Raw genomic sequence first — 19686 nt, forward strand, 5'->3', positions numbered from 1 at the left:
TGTGTGTATGTATATAATTTTAGGAAGTCAGAAAGCAGACTGATGTACAGGTTTCAGAAAGCACACGCAGTTCACACAATTAATTTCAACTAAAATGGTGCCTGCTCACTATTTTGTGACCAGCAGGAATATAAATATAAATAAAAAATATTTATATAAATATATACATATACATATATATATTTATACAAATTTTGTTTTTCTTGCCATCCTGGACAACATTCTGTGTCTTGTAAGCCACAGTGATGTGGTGTGTTTTGGGGTGCTGTGGGGGAAGTCTTGCAATCCCTTTACTCCATCCGAGTTTTCCTATGGTTTTTTGCCATTCCCTTCTGTGAAGTGGTGGGGGCTGCGCTGCTGAGGCTGAGCAGAGAATATTGTTATAAAAATATTATTATACACACTTCACCCGAGGATCTACACCCGTGTCCAAAGGGAACAGAGGCCTCACACCAAGCTGGCTCTGCGTGCCCGTCCGTAGGGAGTTCAAAACGCAGAATCACAGAGTATCATTGAGTCTGGACACCGATGTGCTGCAAATAAGTGAAAAACAAGCTTTTCTGCAATATTTACACTCGCGGTTTGCCTTCACCGCCGAGGCTGGAGGCCACACTGCACATCCAAACCACGGCGGGTCAGGCTTACCTGGAAACTGACTAAAAAGTTCATTTCGGCTCCGAAACGCAAGCCCTGCACTTCCCGCGGCGGCCAGAGCCCGTGTCCCGCCGGGGCGCTGCCCCCGCGGCGCCGGGAGGGGCCGAGTGCCGGCCGTCCCTCGGGAGGCGGCTCTCCTGCCGCGCCGCCCCGGCTTCCTGCGCCGCAGGTGAGCCGGGATCGCCCCTCGCTTCCCGCTTCCGCCCAGGTGAGCGCCGCCGGCCATCCCGCCGCTCCCGGCATCCCGAGCTCCCCGCATCCCGCCGCTCCCGGCATCCCGAGCTCCCCGCATCCCGCCGCTCCCGGCATCCCGAGCTCCCCGCATCCCACCGCTCCCGGCATCCCGAGCTCCCCGCGCCCCGCATCCCGCCCGCAGGTACCGCGTCCGCCCCGGGAATGGCACGGATGGGGTGGGGTGAGGTGGGAGGGGGGCACGGACGGTCGGCGTGGACCGCTGCAGGAGTGAATTCCCCTTCGGACGCGGCGGTGTGGATCGCCGGGTGAAATGTGTGCGTAAAAATCTAAAGGGGATAAAAACCTGTGTTTATCTGTGACAAGTATCCCAGCCTGCCAAGAGGATGGAGCTGGGCTCTGCCTGGTGGTGCCAAGCAATAGTACAAGAGACAGTGGGTAGAAATTGATGCCCAGGAAGTTCTGCCTGGATGTGAGGATGAACTTCTTGCCAGTGCCGGTGACAGAGCACTGGAATTGATTGTCCAGAGAGGGTGTGGAGTCTCCCTCACTGGGGGCATTCCAGAAGCATCTGGACTCAATCCTGTACCTTGTGCTCAGGGATGGCCCTGTTTGAGCAGATGACCCAACTGTGTTTCCTTCCAACCCAACCCATCCTGGAATTCTCTAAGGGCTTCCAACCATCTGCTTCCAGAGCCAGACCCGTGAACAGCAGCATGGCCAGTCTAGCCATGGCCAGGGTACCAGCCTGCGCTCATCCAGAGCCTCCCATGTGAAAGCCCTTCTGGCACCAGGGACCTCGACAAGTTCCTGACACCCCAGTAAAGACAGGACAGGGCTGTGTGACTCCTGATGGCAGCCAAGGGCTCTCCATGGCACTGGAGTCATCCTGGTGTTGTGCAAACAGTTTCCATTGCTCGGAGAGGCTGGCTCAGGGTGAGGAGAGGAGGGAAGTAACACACCTGTTGCAACACTTCCCATCAAGTGCCTGTCGGTCCAGAGATTCTTCGCAGAGCAGGTTTTTCCTTTGTTTACGGGTGGTTAATGGGAAAGCATTTCTTCCGCATTCCTTTTTGATTTGTGACCCTTGGAAGTTCAGCATGGTTCCAGGTCTAACAGCTCTGTTCCAGTGTGTACACTGTCATCAAAGTACCTAGGATTTATTGAGAATGACAATATTTAGATATTGGAAACGAGTTTTCCATGAGGACAGGTTTCTGAGACCATGTTTTTGCTGTGTGGTGAGCAGCTTTGGCATGAGCTCTGACTACTATCAGACAGCAGAGAACCCACACTGGTGCTTCCCTAGAGGCTGAAGTCCACAGGTGTTCAGGTTCTGCTTGCTAAATTTACCATGCCTGGAGAGTGAGTGAGGCTCCTCTTGATCTGCACCAAGACTGGTAATCACAGGTGCAGAGTGCTGTGTTTTCTTCACTTTCCTCCCCCTGTGGTCACTATTCGTGTGTAAAACTCAGCCTGCCCACGCAGTATTGGTTTATTTTTTTAGCAAAATTAAGCTGTGACCCACTGCACCTTGGAGATGTGTGGTGTATCAGCGTTCAGGTACTCACAGAAGTATTCGATTTTTTTCCTTCTTTCAAGTGCCTGGGGCAGTCAGTGTGTGCTCAACAGCATTTTTGTAAATCCTGCAGCATTGCACAGAGCAGAGGTGGTTTCAGAGGAAAGGTGTGTGTGTGCTATGCTTGGTCTGACTGAATTTTTCTGTACAGCATAAGTAAAACTGAGCAAAACACATGTTAGAATAGTGGTTTTTCACAGTATGGAGTCACTTGATGGTGTGTAAACTATAAAATTTTGGATATCTGAAGTTCAGCTGATGGCATGTTAGGACAATTTAGGATTAAGATCACGCTAACAAATGCTGGTTTCCCTTGCTTTTGCTTTTATCAACTTTTAAACTGAAATTTTCCAAGTCAGAGGTCTCTGTGATGAGGAGGGTGATATGCACTGAATTAGTCACTCATGATAACAAGGCCAGGAAAAATTCCAACTGCATTAGTGCAGAAAGGTGACTTTGGATCGGGATGAGCCCTTTGGCTGCTGAGGCTGGTTGTGTTAGAAGCCTTTGAGGAATAGCAGCAGTTAGTTAGGCTTTTTGTGGGTTTTAATATCCCCAAAGGTTCCAGCCAGGCTGAGGCGGGAGAACATCCCACAAGGCTGGACTTTTCCTTTAGGGATGCAGGAAAGGGTTGTTGGAGGCCAGGCTGAAGGACGTGAGGCAGAGGTGGTTGTGGATGGGTGGGGAAAAACAGGCAGAAGAATCTCTGCTGGCTGAACCGTGTCCTCCTCCGGAGCCCAGCAGCAAAGCCCTCAATTTCCAGCTTCCAGCAGCCCATTGTGGAGGGCAGGTGTTTGTCAAGGCTGCTGATGGGATGTTGGGATGCTGTGCTCCCCTGTGGCTCCCCTGTGGGACGTGCCGGGGCTGAGTGCTCCGTGTCTCCGTGCAAGTGGCAGGGGGTGATGGCAATGGAAGACTTAAACCTTTCAGCTCTTCTGATGACCCTCTGCTGGCACCAGCATGGGGGAATTCCTTTTTCCTTGTGCTGCTTTTGAAGAAGATCCAAGTCTTGGGATTTCATACAAAACCTTCTGAAGCTTTCCCACTGCCTTGGATGCATTGAGTTCAGCTCTCAGAAGTGAAGACAGTGGAACCCCAGATGGATGCTGTCCTGGGTTACAAAACATTCAACCTCCTGAAATTCATCATTTTCTCGATGATTTTATGGTTATGTTGGAAGTTGTGACATAAATGTTGAACTGAGGTTTCCAATAAGATAAGTAACTGTCCATAGGAGTTGGAGACTGGAGCTGGGATGTGGAGTGCATGAACTCATTTTAACAGGACAAACCAAAGTGTTTTGGATCATTCTTAAAAATTAACACCTTGGAATGGACTTTCTAATATATCAACTGTTTGCTGACACTCTGCCTGGACTTAGAGTGTGTTTGAAAGTGTGTAATGATAAATCGTTTGGGCTCTTAAACATAGAGATCAATAATACATGGAGTTATGAGTTTCTGTGGCACCCAAAAGCAGGTCTTGGAGACCTGTCCTCAATTATCCATGACTTGAAAACTCTAAATTAGTTTGTATTTTCAGGGATCCCCTCACACCAGAAGGAGCTGTTTGCTTTAATTCCCACCCCCCCATCTCTATTATGGAAGAAAGGAGAATAAAGAAATACTGAGTATGGTTTTAGCATATTGCACCAAAAAAAAAAAATCACTAAAAAGCATTGCAAGCTGTCTGGAGGGCAGCTCTGATCACGAGGAACCCCAAAGTGCTGTGTAAACTTGAACTGTTATTCAACCACCTGAGATCCACTTGGGCATCCACTGGCACAAGTGGCTCTTAGGGACACCTGGAGCAGCTCAAGCAAGAAGCTGAAACTTTCTTTTTTTTTTTTTTTTTTTTCCTCCTGTTTTGTACCTCCTTCTCCAGGGAACTTCTGCCTCGATGGAGCCAATATCTCTTACCTATAATTCTTCTCCTAAAATTTAAATCTCCAGTTTTCTCGGGTCAGTCCCCATTGGATAATTGCTGTTGTTACACCCTCAGCAAAGGAAAAAAGATTAATTTTGGGGATGGTTAGCTCAGCACTTGGATTGGGCACAAAGCTCACCCCACCAAAACGTGAAGGATTCTTTCTGAGTGTTTAGCTCCCTGTTCCAGCTCACTATAGGATCAGCTGAATGGAAAGTAGAAAGGGAAGAATAAATGCATGAAAGAGGGCTGGGGAGCTGCATCAGCCTCTTTGCTCTGGCTCTTGGGTGGGCATGGTGCTGTCAGGTCATCATTATTTCCTGCCATGCTGGCTCTCTTCTCTGGGTTTAATCTTTTCCTCTCCCCACTGCTGGTTTAAAGGTGTTTCAAGCCACTTTTCCTCACTGAAGTTATTTTCCATCCCTTTCTCATTTTGGTTCGCTCACTTTCCTCTTTTAACTGCTGATGAGAGGTAGAAAAACAGAGGAGGAAAGCGAATGGAGGGAAGTTAAACCAGGAAGAAAGAACAAATTCCCACATTCTTTGTCCTGATTCGTTAAGGTTCATGCTGTATTTTCAGTCGAGGAAGTTAAGTTTGGTCTTCTGGGCTTAATGAAGACTCAGGCGTGTGTAAGGAAATTATGTTTTCATCTGCTCTTCAGAATCAGCTCTCAGCACAGAATCAAAGGCTGCTGTGCTCTTTAGAAGTGTTTTACTTCGAATGGAAAAGAAAATAAAAGCTGCAGCACTTCCAAAAGTGCAGAAGCATTCCTGAAAATCTTTCGGGGGGTTGTATGGCTTTGTTGCTTCAATTCTTGCTATGAGTTTGATTTAAAATGACCTCCTAAATCTGTTAGGAGTCTTGCAAAGAGACTCATTCTCCCTGGCCCTGGGTGGAAACCACACAAACCCACCAAGCTCTGCAGGAATTCCTGCAGAAGCCAAAGTTGCTGGGATATGCACAGGAAAGGGTGCATAAATCTGAAACTGTGCTTTGTGACACGCCTCCATCCACTTCTTTTTTTCCAATTAGGTAAATCAATGTAACCTGACTCTGCAGGAGAAGGAAAGCTCCTCACCTGCATCATTAATATTTTGGTAAATATAGCAGTGTCCTCCCAGAATTCCAGATGTTTCCAGTGTGAGCAGAGATAGCGTCAGAGGCAGGGCTGAAAGGATCAGAGGTCCTGCTGGGAGAGAGCCCCTGGAATGTGCTTACCCTGGCGCCACGTTCACCACATGACCCTTGCTCCTCTTGAACTGCAAGACTAAAAAATAAATAAAAGGCTTTTATATGGAGAGAGGGATATGGCTAGTCTTGTTCCAAAATAATTCCAAATATATTATTCTGGAATTACACACTTACATACTGGATAGAATTAAAATTAAGTAAATGGTGCTGTTAAATGGCTGGCTTTTTTCAGAGGAGCTTGTACTACGTGAAGGAAACTTGTTTGGTAGAGCTGCCTTGATAGATTTCAGAATGACAGGCTCCACATCAATTTAATAACATGCAAGCAAGGGTAAAAATTTATCATCTCTGCTAATTGCAAGTCTGTTGTTTTTATACTGCCATCTAGGCCTCAGCCCCTGTTGGATCCCTGTTCTATCTGGCACTGTGGAGGAGCTTGATAAAGGATATTCCGCTCCTTAAAAGCTTAATAAAGGATATTTTGCTGTTCATGTATGTAGAAAGGAGAAAGGCAAACACCTGCAGGAGAAGAGAACAGGCTTCCTTCACCTGTTGTAAATCAGGCTGTGATTAGAACAGACCTTCCTCAGGAATGTGTTGGAACAGGGAAATATGCCAAATTTTGGGCTTTAACTCTGTGCTGTCCCATGAGTGAAGTTCACTGTTTTATGGGGAAACACAAAGTTTCACCTCTATTGCCATCCAGCTGGGCTGAACTAGCATGATAAGAATACTGTCTACAAATGATCAGGTGGAAAGTATCTTCTAAATAATAGGTAGATTTTAGCTCTATGTATATCTGTGAAGATCACAACTTTAATGTCAATATTCAAAATAATTTGGTTGAACATGTCTGTCTCAGTTTTTCTTTTCAGTTTTTTTTTTTTTCATAACCTGCATTGTTATTCATATTTGGAAGAGCTGGTCATATTCCTTCCTGTGTGTGAAAGGAAAAGCACACGGAACAAGATAAAATTTTAGGATGTGCTGAGGCTATGTCAAGAGCTTTTTTAAATACTTGGGATAAACAACAGGGGTACTAGTATTTTTTTTTATTAAATTTGTTGTAGCTAGATTAGTATTATTGCATTTATCAAATGTTACTAATCTGTTTAGACCTGTCATTAATTGATTTGATTTTTTTTTAAACCTCAGCCAGGTTATTCTGATCAATTCCAAAAACACCCCTCAACATGCCCGAAAATCCAGCCGCAGGTACGTGGTCTGAAAATGATTCCTTTTGCTGAGCACTGAGCAAAGAAGCTCCATTCCTAACCTGGACTCGTTTGTGGTGCAGATAAGCAGCAGGTGCTGCAGATCCTGGATCGGCTGCAGGCAAAGCTGCAGGAGAGAAGGGATTCCCAACACCAGGAAAACCTGGCTGTCCTACGGAACACCCTCAGGAGCCCCTTGTTCAACCAGATCCTGACTCTGCAGCAATCCATCAAGCAGCTGAAGGAACAAGTGAGTGTAAAATTACTGCTGTTGCTGTGTTGATAACTCTGGGCGAGTGGAGCTTGGATCAGGACGTGTAGGCGTGTGTTAACGAGGGCGCTCTCGTTAATAAGCTCCAACGTGGTGTTAGTGAGTGTTGGGCCTTCTGTTTTTTCTTCTGTGGAGCTGGTGTCTGCAGAGACACTGCTGAAATGAGAAGTGGTTTTGCAACCAAGAGGTCACGGGGCAACGTGCTTTGAAAGGGATGCAGGACAGGCGGGGTTGTGTTGGAAAAGAACATCTGCAAAAGACATCAGCTCCAGTGTTTGGAGTCCTGGACAGTGTTGGAACTGGGAACCTTTGTTTTTCACTGAAGCTAGGTGCTGTTTATCGGCTCACTGGCAGCATTTTTTCCTCCCTGAAAGACAGCATCACTTAGTTCCTTCTAATTTTTACAAGAATGCTTAACCTGCTTTGGCAAGTAAAGTGTAGAAAACCCAGCCTGAAGATTTGCCAAGCTCTGATGCAGCTGTACCCAAGCGAGTTTTAAAATTACTTGGCTTCAGCAGAGGTTGGAACTTCTGTGGTTTGGTTTATAAAGCCAAGTGACACTTGATTTTGTGGACATGGGCATGGACAGGTGCCACCCTGCAGCTGAGTTAAAATCATCAGCAAACTGAAAACCAAGGAGTGACCAGCAGGGTGGGTGTCAGGGGGACAAGGCTGTCCCTTGCCAGGTGAATTGCAGGTGTTCCTGCCTGGCTGGCCTGCTGGTGGCTGTGCCATTCATTATCCCTACTTCCCAAGCTCCCACAGGTGCTGCATCCCTTCTTCCAAGGCTTGCTTGCATGTCTGCAGTCTATTTAAAAAAGTTTGAAAAACTTTTTAAAAAGTATGAAGAAGCAAATGTATAGAAGAAATGACTGTGACATAGTGGGGTTTGTATTTGGAATGTTCAGAATTCTCATATCTAGAAAATTTAGGTTTTTTTGAAATTCTGTTTAAGCGTGGGCACCTTCTTTCAGGATGGGATTTTCCAGTTTATTTTGTCACACTGGGAATATTTTTCATTTCTTCATTATCAGTGAGGACTAGGAGTGCAAGTTCCAGCAGAGATAACATGTTCAATGATAGTCTGTACCCTAGGCTCTCTTTGGGGAGGGGATAATACAAACCAGGCCTCAGGCTCCTGAATGACTCAAAATATTTGAATTTTTGTGCCAAAATTCTGTGAAGGTTTCCCTAACAGTTGCAGCAGTGCTTGAGAGCCTCTTTAGTGTTTGGTGCTTTTGCATGTGTTGTTTCTGGAATGCCAGGGTGAAAAGAGGATAAGGGGCACGGGCAGGGGAGAAGCATGAAAGAAGCAGAGGAAAATAAGTGGCATAGGAACACAGCTGAAACATTCAGGGAACTCCTGAAAACCAGTTTAAATTTGCTATGGTAGCTTGGTTATAGATTATATATTAACGCTGCCTGACTTATACAGGTGAGTATATTTGTGTGAATGGGCATATGTGAACACAGTTTTTTTTGCTCCTTTGGCAGCCTGCACATAAAATGTTATTTCTGGAAAACCCTTCTTTTGTTTTCAATAGCTTTTCCACACCTTTGTTCATTTTCAACAGCTCAGTTACATGCCTCCTGACCGCTCGGTGGATTTTGATTTTACCAAGAGGGGGCTGTTGGTGTTTGCTGACAAATCAGTCACTGCTGGGACACCTTGCACTTCACCTGGACCCAGAGCATCAGCCTTCACCCCAAACCTGGCAGCTAATGAATTTAACATGATCATCCAGCAAATGGCAAAGGTAAGGCTCCAAGGTTTAGTGAACCAAACTTTTTTTTTTATTTTGGAGCACTTCACGCTGCTTTTTTTGTTGTGTGTCTGGAAGCGTGGTGCCTCCTAACCCGGAGAGAGTAGAAGTGTTGAGCACTTTTCCCTCTGGAAGATAATGTCAGCAATAGGAAGTGGCTTGGTGGCTTGTTTTGTTTTTTTAACTTACATTGCCAATTTTCTGTTTTACTTTCTACCAAACACACCAACGTAGCAAGGAAATTTCAGCTGCCAGAAAACATTTTTGGTATTTGATGACACTTAATTGAAAATGGACCTTTTCAGCAGAAAGTTGTTTTGATGGAAGCACTTGTTTATCAAGTACATTTTAAATTGGAAATGTACCAACTTTATGAACAGTGCAAAGGATTAAAAAAAACTAGCATGCAATATTTTATTTAACTCTTTATTTAGTATGTCTTAACTTTGCCAGGCAGATGCAGCTGTACCAAATTCCCTAAGAATTTGTACAGGTGCAGACATCCACCCATGTGGGATTGGCATTTATACCACAAATGTATTGTTCTGTGTTATTTTGAACCATTAATTTAATTGCTTAGTCATGCCTTTCTATATTAAGTAACTGTTGCTAATTGACTACCTTAATGTAGCTGTAATATTTTGAGCATTACTCTTCTCATTAGTGTGTCTTTAACTCATCAGAGATAAGATCTAGCAGTAAAGGCTGCACGTTTTTTTGGAATAAAAGAGCTGTGAATGCAGTGCATTTTCCCAGTAATATTTCCCAGTAAACAACCCCAGCAATTTTGCATTAGAACTGAAAAACAGGCAGTTGCAAAAGCAAACTTTTTTTAGCATTAAGTGTGAAGCTGCAGGGAGGGGGAGGAAATTAATTTCTTTTATTTAAAAGCTGCAGCCGTTTGAATGCACACCTAAAAACCAGCATTAAAAGCACGGGGAGCCAAAAGACAAGTAATTTGGTTTAGCTATACAGCATTTCCAGAAATCCCAAATATATTGCTCTAGACAGCACTTCGTTCATAGTTTTCATCCAGTTTGGAATTCATCTCATAATGTGAATGAAGTGTGAAAGCAGCTCTTAAATTCCCTCAGGTTTCAGAACCACAGAGTGCTTGCATATCCAATACATTGCCATATTAAAAATAATAAATGGAGGAGCTTTTATAGAAATAACATATTCAGTATTTTGCCTTTGTTTATTCTTAGGAGGAGAATAATTCTCCCAGTGTTCATAAATTTTCAACTAGCTCATTCTGTTGCATTGAAAATTAGTAAATCATTTTATCTTCTGTTTTATTAGGGAAGACAAATAGAATCAATAACGATTGATAAACCTTCTGTTGGAGGTCTGGGATTTAGTGTGGTTGCCCTTAAAAATCCCAGCCTGGGAGAAGTTGGTATCTTTGTCAAAGAAGTCCAGCCAGGAAGCATAGCTGACAGGTGAGATCTTCATGATTGTGTTGGAAAGTTGTATTTTCCATGAAGGGAAAAGTCATGACCTTCATGTTGAAAACTCAATCAGAATAACATGTTTGTCTGGGTTATCTGGTGGGGTACTTTGGTGGTGGTATCTTGAATTCAGCTGAAATTCATCATCGTTGAATTCATCTTTTCAGCTGAAAAGGACTCATGTTTTGAGGATCAGGTTTTCAGATGAGTTTTAAATATCCGAGCCATTCATAAATGAAATTTCCAGAAATTATGACTCACTTTAGAGAATCTTGAGTCCTGATTAAAAAAACAAAAGAAAACTCAGAAAAGAATACAAAGAAAATAAAAATTAGATTCAGTTTTAATTTTTATGCATTGTGTCCCTGAAAGATTTTTTTTTCCCCCGCCCCCTTTTTCCTTTATTTATGTGCCTCTGACAATGCTCTGTTTATAGTTGGTTTTACTGTTTGTTTCCTGTGTAAATTTAGATCCACTCCTCCCAACAGATCCCTGCACAGATGTCATCATAGAATCGAAGCTTCAGGCAGTTTCTTCCTGTATTGTCTGTGGGTTTTCACCCAACAACAAAAGACAGAGCAATCCTTTAAAAATAAAATGCGATTGTGAAACCACAAGAGTTGGCATGAGACAAACGCAGTGCTTGGAATTATGTCTCAAGAAAAATGTGTCTAGATTTCAAGTCATTGGTGTCACTTTTTAAATAACACATGTCAGGAAGTGCCAACACAGGATGACAAAAAGAGTGGGGAGAGGTTGGAATGATAATGGCGATGGGCCCGCAGAGAACACACCAGAGAACACTTAAAGAAAAGCATATTAAGGCTCTTTCAAAGTGGAGACAGATGGACTGATCCGGATGTCAAAGGAGGGTGAATATCTCACTTTAGCATTTGATGACCTGCTGCTCACTTTCTTTGATGAGAGAATCTGAAATATGGTTAGTGCTTGAAGAAAGTGATTTCTGGGAAACATCTTAAACATGGCACGATAAAAAGGAAGTTTCAAACGCCTTAGTTAAGATGTGCACTTACATTGTTTCGGAGTTTATAAATTTCCCCAGCATGCTTCCCGTTTTGCTTCTGAGACAAGATCTCCTGGAGACTTTTTTGGATTCCTACAGAGCTTTGAAGGCAGTGTCTGTCTATGTAACAGTTTGGTCTCGTGCTCGGAATGAATATTTAACAAAGGAGATGAGTGATGGTTTCTCTCTTGTCACAAATCTAAATTCATCACTGGGGTGAATTAACTGTGAAATTTATATTATCTCAAGGTAGCAACTGAACTACATGTTGCTCCAAGAAAGTTTCACGTCTGAAGCTTGATACTATAAATTTAAAGTAAAAAATAAATATGCAGCACATCAATCTGTAGAATAAACAGTGATAGAAAACAGCATCAAAGCCTTGATTGTGGGTTGTTAGAGATGGCATCATGTAGTGCTAAACATAATGAAGAATAGTTCCTAGTTCGTTGTGTAACTACAAAAATACTTTTTTCTGCTTTGTCGTTCAATATCATCAAGAAAGTATAAGGGAATTGCAATTAAATTTTGCAGAGAAGCAAAGTAAGGAAGTGAGCAAATTTCTGTACCATGACAAAGCTGGAACAAAATGTAGCTGGACAGTTTGGAACAGTGAGGGTGGAATGTAGTGTGTAAGCTGGTGAGGGTACCCTAATAAGCAGATTTTTAAAACACATAAACATTTAACTTTGCACGACTGCCTGTTTTGCCTGTTCACATTTCAGTTACAGGAGCCTGATGTGAAGTCACTGTGCTGCATTAAAAAATTGCTTTCAATGTTTTGTTAAGGGATCAAAGACTGAGGGAAAATGACCACATACTGGCCATTAATTGCACGCCATTGGATCAGAACATTTCCCATCAGCACGCCATTGCCCTCCTCCAGCAATCCACAGGATCCCTGCATCTGGTGGTGGCTCGGGAGCCACTTCAAGGGAACAGCAGAACCGCCTTGTTAAGTGATGTAAATCCACCTGAGACTGTGAGTTGTTGTAATACTGTCAAAATCAGACTTCGAGCTGGGCTGGATTTTTTTTTTTTCCCCGTGGCTCTTAAGTGTTTGCGTTAGCAAGTTTGACATAGAGGGGTTTTTCCCTTTAATCAGATTTTATATGTGATGACATTTCATTCAGACTCACCGTGCAGTAAGCACAGAGCTTCCATTGTAAAGCTGCGTGGAGTTGTTATAAAACAGATCCTGGGTTTTCATGGGATACCAGAAGCTTTAGTAGATCACCATATTCTTATCAGCAGGGTCTGTTCAGCACAGGCTGGATGAAGCATTTTATGAGAATACCCAGCTGAAACCTAGTTGTGCTCAGCAATTAAAGATGCTCTGATTACCTCTTGAAAGAGAGTAAACATAACCTGCCATGAGCACTGCTTAGAACAGCCCAACCAATTTAAACTGGCACTGCTCACACCAAAAAGCCTTGTCTTTGTTTTAAAAAACAAACACAATTTATCTGTTAAAGAACCTCTCAATCCCTGTTTATTTATCAGCTTGTTTTTTGGTGTGTTTTTTTTTTTTTTTCCCCATCTGCAAATTTCAGTGATTGGGAAGCCTTTTGTTTTTGTGACAAAGGAGAGCTTGTCACTGGGACATGTAATAAACTGGGGCTGAACTTCCATCTGTGTTCCACCCATATGGTGCAGGTGGCTTCCCTGAATTCGGACAAACTGCACACCTAAATCCAGGGATTGCAATATTGGAATCTGAATTCATTATGCTAGTGGATTCTGATGAAAATCCGGGTAAAAGCAGTGTTTTTTCTTATTCTTAGCAATTATTTCCCTCATGATTATTACAGAGGTAGTGAAATCTGAAGGTTTTAGTGGATAATCAATATTGTTTATTGCACTGAAAATTTTAAAGAATTAAATTTTAACTGCTTTTTCATTGAAAGATCTGCACTGAACAGACTAACAAAATAAAATACAACTATATATCTCTGCAGGGGGTCTTTAAACTTCTTTTATGATATTTAACTGGCTTTGGCAAAGATTTTCAGTATGCTAATAAATCCTTTATTCGCAGAAGACTTAAATCTGCCTACTTTGCTCCATTTGGGCCTGTATGAGATATTAATCTGACAGAAACATTGGCTGGGTTTGGGTTGTTTAACAGCTTTGTTATTTTCAGATTGTCTTGTAGAACATAAGGTCACGGTAGAGTGTAGCTTGGAAATTTGCTTCCAATCCAGTATGGCAGAATATTGTGCTGTGCTATTAATTCAGTGCTGAATGGGGGTGTTCAGAGTGTGTAAGTGAAATAACAGAAATAAGAATTTGGGCAAGGCTGAGTGAAAACTGGGCCAGTGCAAGCTCCTTGCCTCTGTTTTCCCCTCTTGTTTGCAGTACTCTGGATTTATGAAAAACTAAAAGGATGCTTTTCATTTTGGCAGGAAAACCTTAAAATTGCTTTTTCTTAGTCAAACTTTTTCCTAGTATCCTGTTACCCTGAACGTGGAGGACAGAAATGTGTGTTTAAAAACAGATGAGAAATCCCACTGCGCGTTTATGAGGAAATGGAGCTGAGTGAACAAAATCCCACAGTTCTCCAGCATGTGGGGTGGAGACAGAAAATTGCTCTGATTAATTCTCCTCGTTCCTGCTGCACGTGGAAGCGAGAAACGTTAATGATGGTCCGAAATTAAAATCTCCTGTTTTTATTAATTGCAGATTCACTGGGGCCACATTGAAGACGTTGAGCTGATTAACGATGGCTCAGGATTAGGCTTTGGAATTGTAGGAGGAAAGTCGAGTGGAGTAGTTGTAAGAACAATTGTTCCTGGGGGATTAGCAGATCGGGTAATTTGTTATATTATGTCACTTCTTCTTTGATTGCAAAGTGTAATTAACCGCTTTTGACAGTCTTAAAATAAACTAATATACTTAAACAAAAGGAAGCTGGTAGCATCAAAGTCGGAATGCCAGCACATGCTTTGTAAATAAATAAAGGTTGAAGGTATGATTGAGGAAAAAGTCAGCGCCTGATATAAATTAAGTTGTTCCTCAGACAAGATTTCGCTCTTGTAACATTGTTGAACGTGGAAAAATTCTGAAAAGTTGCCTGATATTTGGTATTTTCGGCCTTTGGTCAGTCTGGGGCAGGACAAATAATCTGTAGAATTTGGCACATTTTGCAACATCTGTGAGGACAAACTCTTCAAGTGAACGGTCAGGCAAGAAAATCTGCCCTCCCAAAGTCACTGCAATGCAGGATTCAGTTTAGAGATTGAAAATGTCCTCTTTTCAGTGGGTTTCAGTGAATGGGGGTTGGATCCCTGCCTTGCAGCCTGACCAGTTCAAGGAGTCACTTAGGTTTTGGTGTAAAGCCTTTTGAAGTTGCACAGGCAGAGTTTGCACCTCTGATTGTTTGTCTTTAGAGACTCGGTGCTGAGTGTTGCTGCATTTCAGGACTAGAACACTTGCAGTAACAAAACAGATTCTGATTTTCAAGCAAATTTGGTCATGATAAGTTAAAATATCTGCGGACCAGAACCCCTGCAGACAAAAGAGAGACTCAAAAGCACTTCCTCTAGTACAGGATGGAATAAAAGCTGAAAATTTGGAGAGCTTTACTGGAAAATGTTGGCTTTTTCTCAGCAGTCTCCCTCTGAACCTCTCGTGTATAAATGAGTATATTTTAATTTTTGTCTAGCACCTGTTTTGCTGTAAGGAATGAAGTGTTTTGGCTACCAATGAAGCATATAAGCTAAGAACTCACCACATCATTCTCAGCTGAATGAGACATCATTAAGAACATGTGAAATAATGAGGCATGTACATGTTAAAATAGGATGAGTTTGTAAATGAGTTTGAGTTGGTTCTGGGAATAACTCTGTGATTGCTGTATCAATCAGTGCACCAAAGGTGGTGGAGCTGTGCTGATCAATACCAGCTCAGAATTTGGTGCTAGAAATTCCTCCTTGTGATGGGAATGATGATGCAGGTGATGAATCATAATTATCAGGTGAAAAATGGATTGTGTGGAGTCTTGTTGCCTTCAGTGAGTGGATTTACTCACTCGAGCTGGAGCTGGTCACATGAGAAAAAAAATTGCCAGGCTAATATAGAAGTAAGAGGGAAGAACTTTGTAGAAAACTGCTAAATCAAAATGCTGTGCTTGTATTCTAACTCCTACCCGATGAGGAGTATTCTATGAAACAGAACACACAACAGTCTCTGAGATTATAAAACATTGTTGCTGCCTGTTTTCTCCTAAATGGGCAAAGCAGTGGGAAAACCAGCACACAGCTGTGCAAACGAGTCCTTGAGTTATTTAAAATGTTGCCATGGTGGTCATTTTCTTCTGGCATTTTCTCATGTTGGTTCTCATGGCCGTGAAGATGGCCCTGCACAGTTTCGGTTTTGTGCTGGAACAGATACTTTATGGATGGACTGGAAACACTTTTTGCCATTTTATTTGCGTTTGAAGGACGGGAGGCTGCAGACAGGAGACCACATCTTGCAGATTGGAGGGACCAACGTGCAAGGGATGAGCAGTGAGCAGGTTGCCCAAGTGCTCAGGAACTGTGGGAATTCTGTCAGGATGATCGTTGCAAGGGACCCCAGGTGTGAATTCATGGAGGCTCCACCAGCTCCCGTGAGCTGGCCAGTCAGCACATTACCTTCCCTTCCAAATGGAAATGTGAGTATCTGCTGCTTCCTTGGGACATTTTTAAGTGTGTTTGTGGCTTGTGATCATAAAGGAAGGAGAGAACAGAGAGTTCTTGGGCCCTAAAGTGCTTCTCCTCTCTTGAGTTTCCAGATACATGCTTGTGTTTAAGTGGTCATTATTACAGCCCTGCCTTCTATAATTTTTCTCATTTTCCTGTATCTTATTAATACCTATAATCTTGGGATTGGAATGACCAGCTTTACAGAATTTATTTCAGAGTGGCTAATTTAATTACCAAGACCATAAACATTATCGATAAGTGGTACTTTTAGTTCTTCTTCTCAGCTCGTTACATTTTTTCTCATCAATCATTTGTAAGTGGATTTAAAACTGGACTGTGAATTTTCCTAGTCTGAAATCCAGAGAGCCACGGCCACACCAGAATTATTCAGCACAATCATCTTTTTATGAAACATAAGTGTAATGTTTTCATAGTCTACGCTACTGCCTGTGATAGGAAATATATCTAAAAATTTTGAAACTTGTTTTAGCAAATCTTATCATGGTCATATCAAAGTCTCTTGTTTTTGAAGTCATTCTTTTCAGTTTTGAGTAATTAAAATCAACAAATGCTACACTAAGTGTACAGTAGGTCTCGAAACATAAACAAAGCTGTGCTTGTGTACCATCTGCTACTACTGTGCTGCTTAGATTTAGGTGTAGAATCTGAGTAGCCTTTTCTTTCTTGTTTAGTTTCTTGAATATGAGTGAAGAGATCTGGGGTTTTGGTTGTTTTTGTTGTTTTTTTTTTTTTTGAAGCACTGTTTTTAAAGGTCAGAGTAGAAGTCACTTTGCTCCAAACTCACCCCTTTGCTCACTGGGCACAGTCACTGCCAAGGCAGCTTTGTGTTTTACACCCCTGGGAAAATGCTGTGGCTGTGTCACTCCGGGATTTTGGGTGCTTCCCGAGCTCCTTTTCCCCCCAGGGTTCCCCAGGAGGGATCAGTGCAGCAGGAAATGCAGGGTGCAGGAGATGGGAGGGGTGATCTACTGGGCTTGTCCAGTATTTGGCAAGAGGCTTTCCAAGGGAATCAGCATTGTTATGAGGCCCTTCTTTCCTGACTGGATCATATTTTCCAGGGCCTGTATTAGGGGCAAAATAAATAGATTTTTTTTTTTTTTTGGTAGTGGTCATAATTTTGTTTCCTCCACAAAATATTGTTTTTCTCTCTTCCTGTTGTGACTGATCAGCCCTGAGCACTGTAAATGCTGCAGCCTCCCTAAAATGTGATTCCTTCTTGGTGCCTTTTCAGTGTCCTTCGTGTTCCTGCCATGCAGTTTAGAGGGGGAAAAAATCATTTCCTGAACTAAATAGTGCCTTCGTGTTTAGTTATGAAGAAATTCCTCTTCCTGGTGCCAGGAGAAATTTGCAAAGACAAGAATGGTTGTTAATCTGAATGTATTTATTAATTTAGTGATGATTTCAGTGATTCCCCATTCAGTTTATGTCAGTTTTATAATGGAATTTATCCCTATAATCTAGTTTTTCTCCGGTTTATGAGTACTTTCACTAGCTGTGAGCTTTGGAGTGGAAAATATTTTCCTTTTCTCTTTTTTGCGAAACCAGCAGAAAGGCATTTTTAATAGGTGGTTAGTTGTTTTCAGTTTTATATTAATATTTCATTTTCTTTGAATTTCCTGTGTTAGAGAATAACTGAAACTACTTCTGCGTGTGGGCACAAGAAAACAGTCTTATTATCTGTGCTGTCCAAGATAGCAACAGCAGTATGCAGCCTGCTTGTGCTGACTGTATTTAGGACTTTGCACTTTGATTTTTCTGGACTTCATGTCAATTATTTTGCATTCTAGCAGGAGTGTCACTTAAGAGAGAAATGTTTGCAGCCAGAGCACTGACTCTGAGGAGCTTTTTGATTATGAAACCAGCCAGGCTCTCAAGGCCACAGCTCCATTCCAGGTGCTGCCGTGGGCTTGCTTACGGTAGATAAGTAACAGCATCCAAACTTATCTTCATCTCCATCAGCCTCTTATGGAGCAAGGGAGTTGGAAGGCATTTAATGAGCTTAATGACTTTGCTGGTGGAGGGAGGTGTGTGTGATGAGGAGATAGTGCCCATCGATTTCCCTTCCACTGAGAAGTGAAATAGGTATGGCTGCAGCTCTGGGCTGCTTTTCATATGGGTCCTTCCAAAGCTGACGCTTGGCAAGCATTTGACTGAACTCCTCTTTTTTTCACTCCCTTATGAAATGTTTTCCATTTTCCCAGTCCCTTTTTTGCTGTTGGCAGTGACAGGATCCCTCTTGATTTCATCACTTTAACAGACCTTACTCTCATCATCTTCTTTTTGATCTCATTGCTCTGTATCTGATTACAGAAAGAAAACAACTCTATGTATTTCAATTTATCCCTTGCAATCCCAGATTTATGTGCTTGGTTGTTTTTCTCTTTTGGTCTCACCAGTGTCTTTACTGTTCCCTGTTTGAACTCTTGCCTTCCAGTTCTGATTTTTACTGCTCAGAGGAGAGTTGCACAGACATCCCAGGGCCAGCTTTGTAGGGACTTTACAAATGAATTTACATTGCATTTAAACAAAAGGAAAAACAAAATCTCTTCTCGCTTCTGAAGGTCTTAATTAACCTGCAATATTCTAATGGCACTGGGAAATCATGAGAATTTTTTTACACGTTGTCTTGTGCTTTATTTATAGGGTAATTACAACTTTTTTGACACCTATGATGTTGAACTTATAAAAAAGAATGGGCAAAGCCTGGGAATAACAATTGTTGGATATGCTGGCACGTGTGATATGGGTGAGTTGTACAGGATTTAGGAAAATGTTGGTTAGGGGCTTCTCAAATACGTTTTATTCACCATGGGGAAAATGAATGGCTCCTACCTGTGCTAGGATGTGGAGACATGAAATTCACTAGAATTACAGATCAGCATCTCGCATTTAGAGGGGGTTTGTGAAAGGGAAGTGTTAGTGTTTTAGGGCTTTTTAATTTTTTCTTTGTTTTTATTTCTTTGTTCTCATTGGGAGTTAGAATTAATAATCAAACCGCCAACATGACAAAGAACAGCTTTTCTGATTTCCATGTTTCTCTTCTCTTCTCTTCTCTTTTTTTTTTTCTTTTTTTTTTTTGTTTTTAAGAAAAATCCTTTTTCATTAAGATTTAAAGTACTAAATTCTTTAGCTGTAAGATGATTGAAGTCCTGATCAAAGTCCTTAAGCACATACTTCACTTTTAGCTTAGTTAGTCCTATTGAAATCAAACGCAGCATGGATTTAAGTGATTGTGGTTTAAAGCCTGGGTAAGCACAAGGATGAATCCATGGAGGAGGTGGCCTTTTGTGAGCCATTTTAAGGAAAAAAATTTGAGGTCAGTGTACAGGTGGTTGTGTCAGTGCTGGGTTTTTTTTTTCCACCAGAGATCCTCAGTTTTGTGTCAGGCTGTGGGAGTGGTAAGGTGCAGATGGTGGTGGTGTACAGAATCACCACTTTTGGGCAGAAGGAAGTGTGTGAAAAAGGCTGGAATTAAAAATCTTAATAAGAAAATAAGCAAATTAGGTTAATGCAGTGGCTTGTTTCTCTTCCCCTCCCCAGCAGAACCTTCAGGGATTTTTGTGAAAAGTATAATACCCGGGAGTGCTGCTGACCACAACGGCCAAATTCACGTTCATGACAAAATTGTTGCTGTAAGTAAAATACTGTGCTTATATATTGCTGTAGAGCTAATGCATTTGACATCTCTGTTAAAAGATCAACATAGTAAAGACT

At 42.1% G+C, this 19686-nt stretch overlaps 1 protein-coding gene across 4 annotated transcripts in view; it reads left to right on the plus strand.

Annotated features, from left to right (window-relative positions):
- Positions 1 to 775: 775 nt before the first annotated feature.
- PATJ (PATJ crumbs cell polarity complex component) overlaps positions 776 to 19686 on the plus strand; it is a 137899-nt gene continuing 118988 nt past the window's right edge. For 2 of the 4 annotated variants that reach the window (XM_068198917.1, XM_068198918.1), the window contains exons 1-10: positions 776 to 862; positions 6699 to 6758; positions 6841 to 7007; positions 8603 to 8785; positions 10094 to 10233; positions 12056 to 12248; positions 13949 to 14077; positions 15708 to 15920; positions 18616 to 18718; positions 19516 to 19604. In XM_068198917.1, coding sequence (XP_068055018.1) covers positions 6737 to 6758; positions 6841 to 7007; positions 8603 to 8785; positions 10094 to 10233; positions 12056 to 12248; positions 13949 to 14077; positions 15708 to 15920; positions 18616 to 18718; positions 19516 to 19604 — 1239 coding nt within the window. In that variant the 5' untranslated portion in view covers positions 776 to 862; positions 6699 to 6736. The remainder of the gene's footprint in view (positions 863 to 6698; positions 6759 to 6840; positions 7008 to 8602; positions 8786 to 10093; positions 10234 to 12055; positions 12249 to 13948; positions 14078 to 15707; positions 15921 to 18615; positions 18719 to 19515; positions 19605 to 19686) is intronic. The other 2 variants (XM_068198920.1, XM_068198919.1) reach the window with 1 other exon arrangement.

Source organism: Anomalospiza imberbis, chromosome 9 (genome assembly GCF_031753505.1).
Source record: "Anomalospiza imberbis isolate Cuckoo-Finch-1a 21T00152 chromosome 9, ASM3175350v1, whole genome shotgun sequence".
Taxonomy (NCBI): Eukaryota; Metazoa; Chordata; class Aves; order Passeriformes; family Viduidae; genus Anomalospiza; species Anomalospiza imberbis.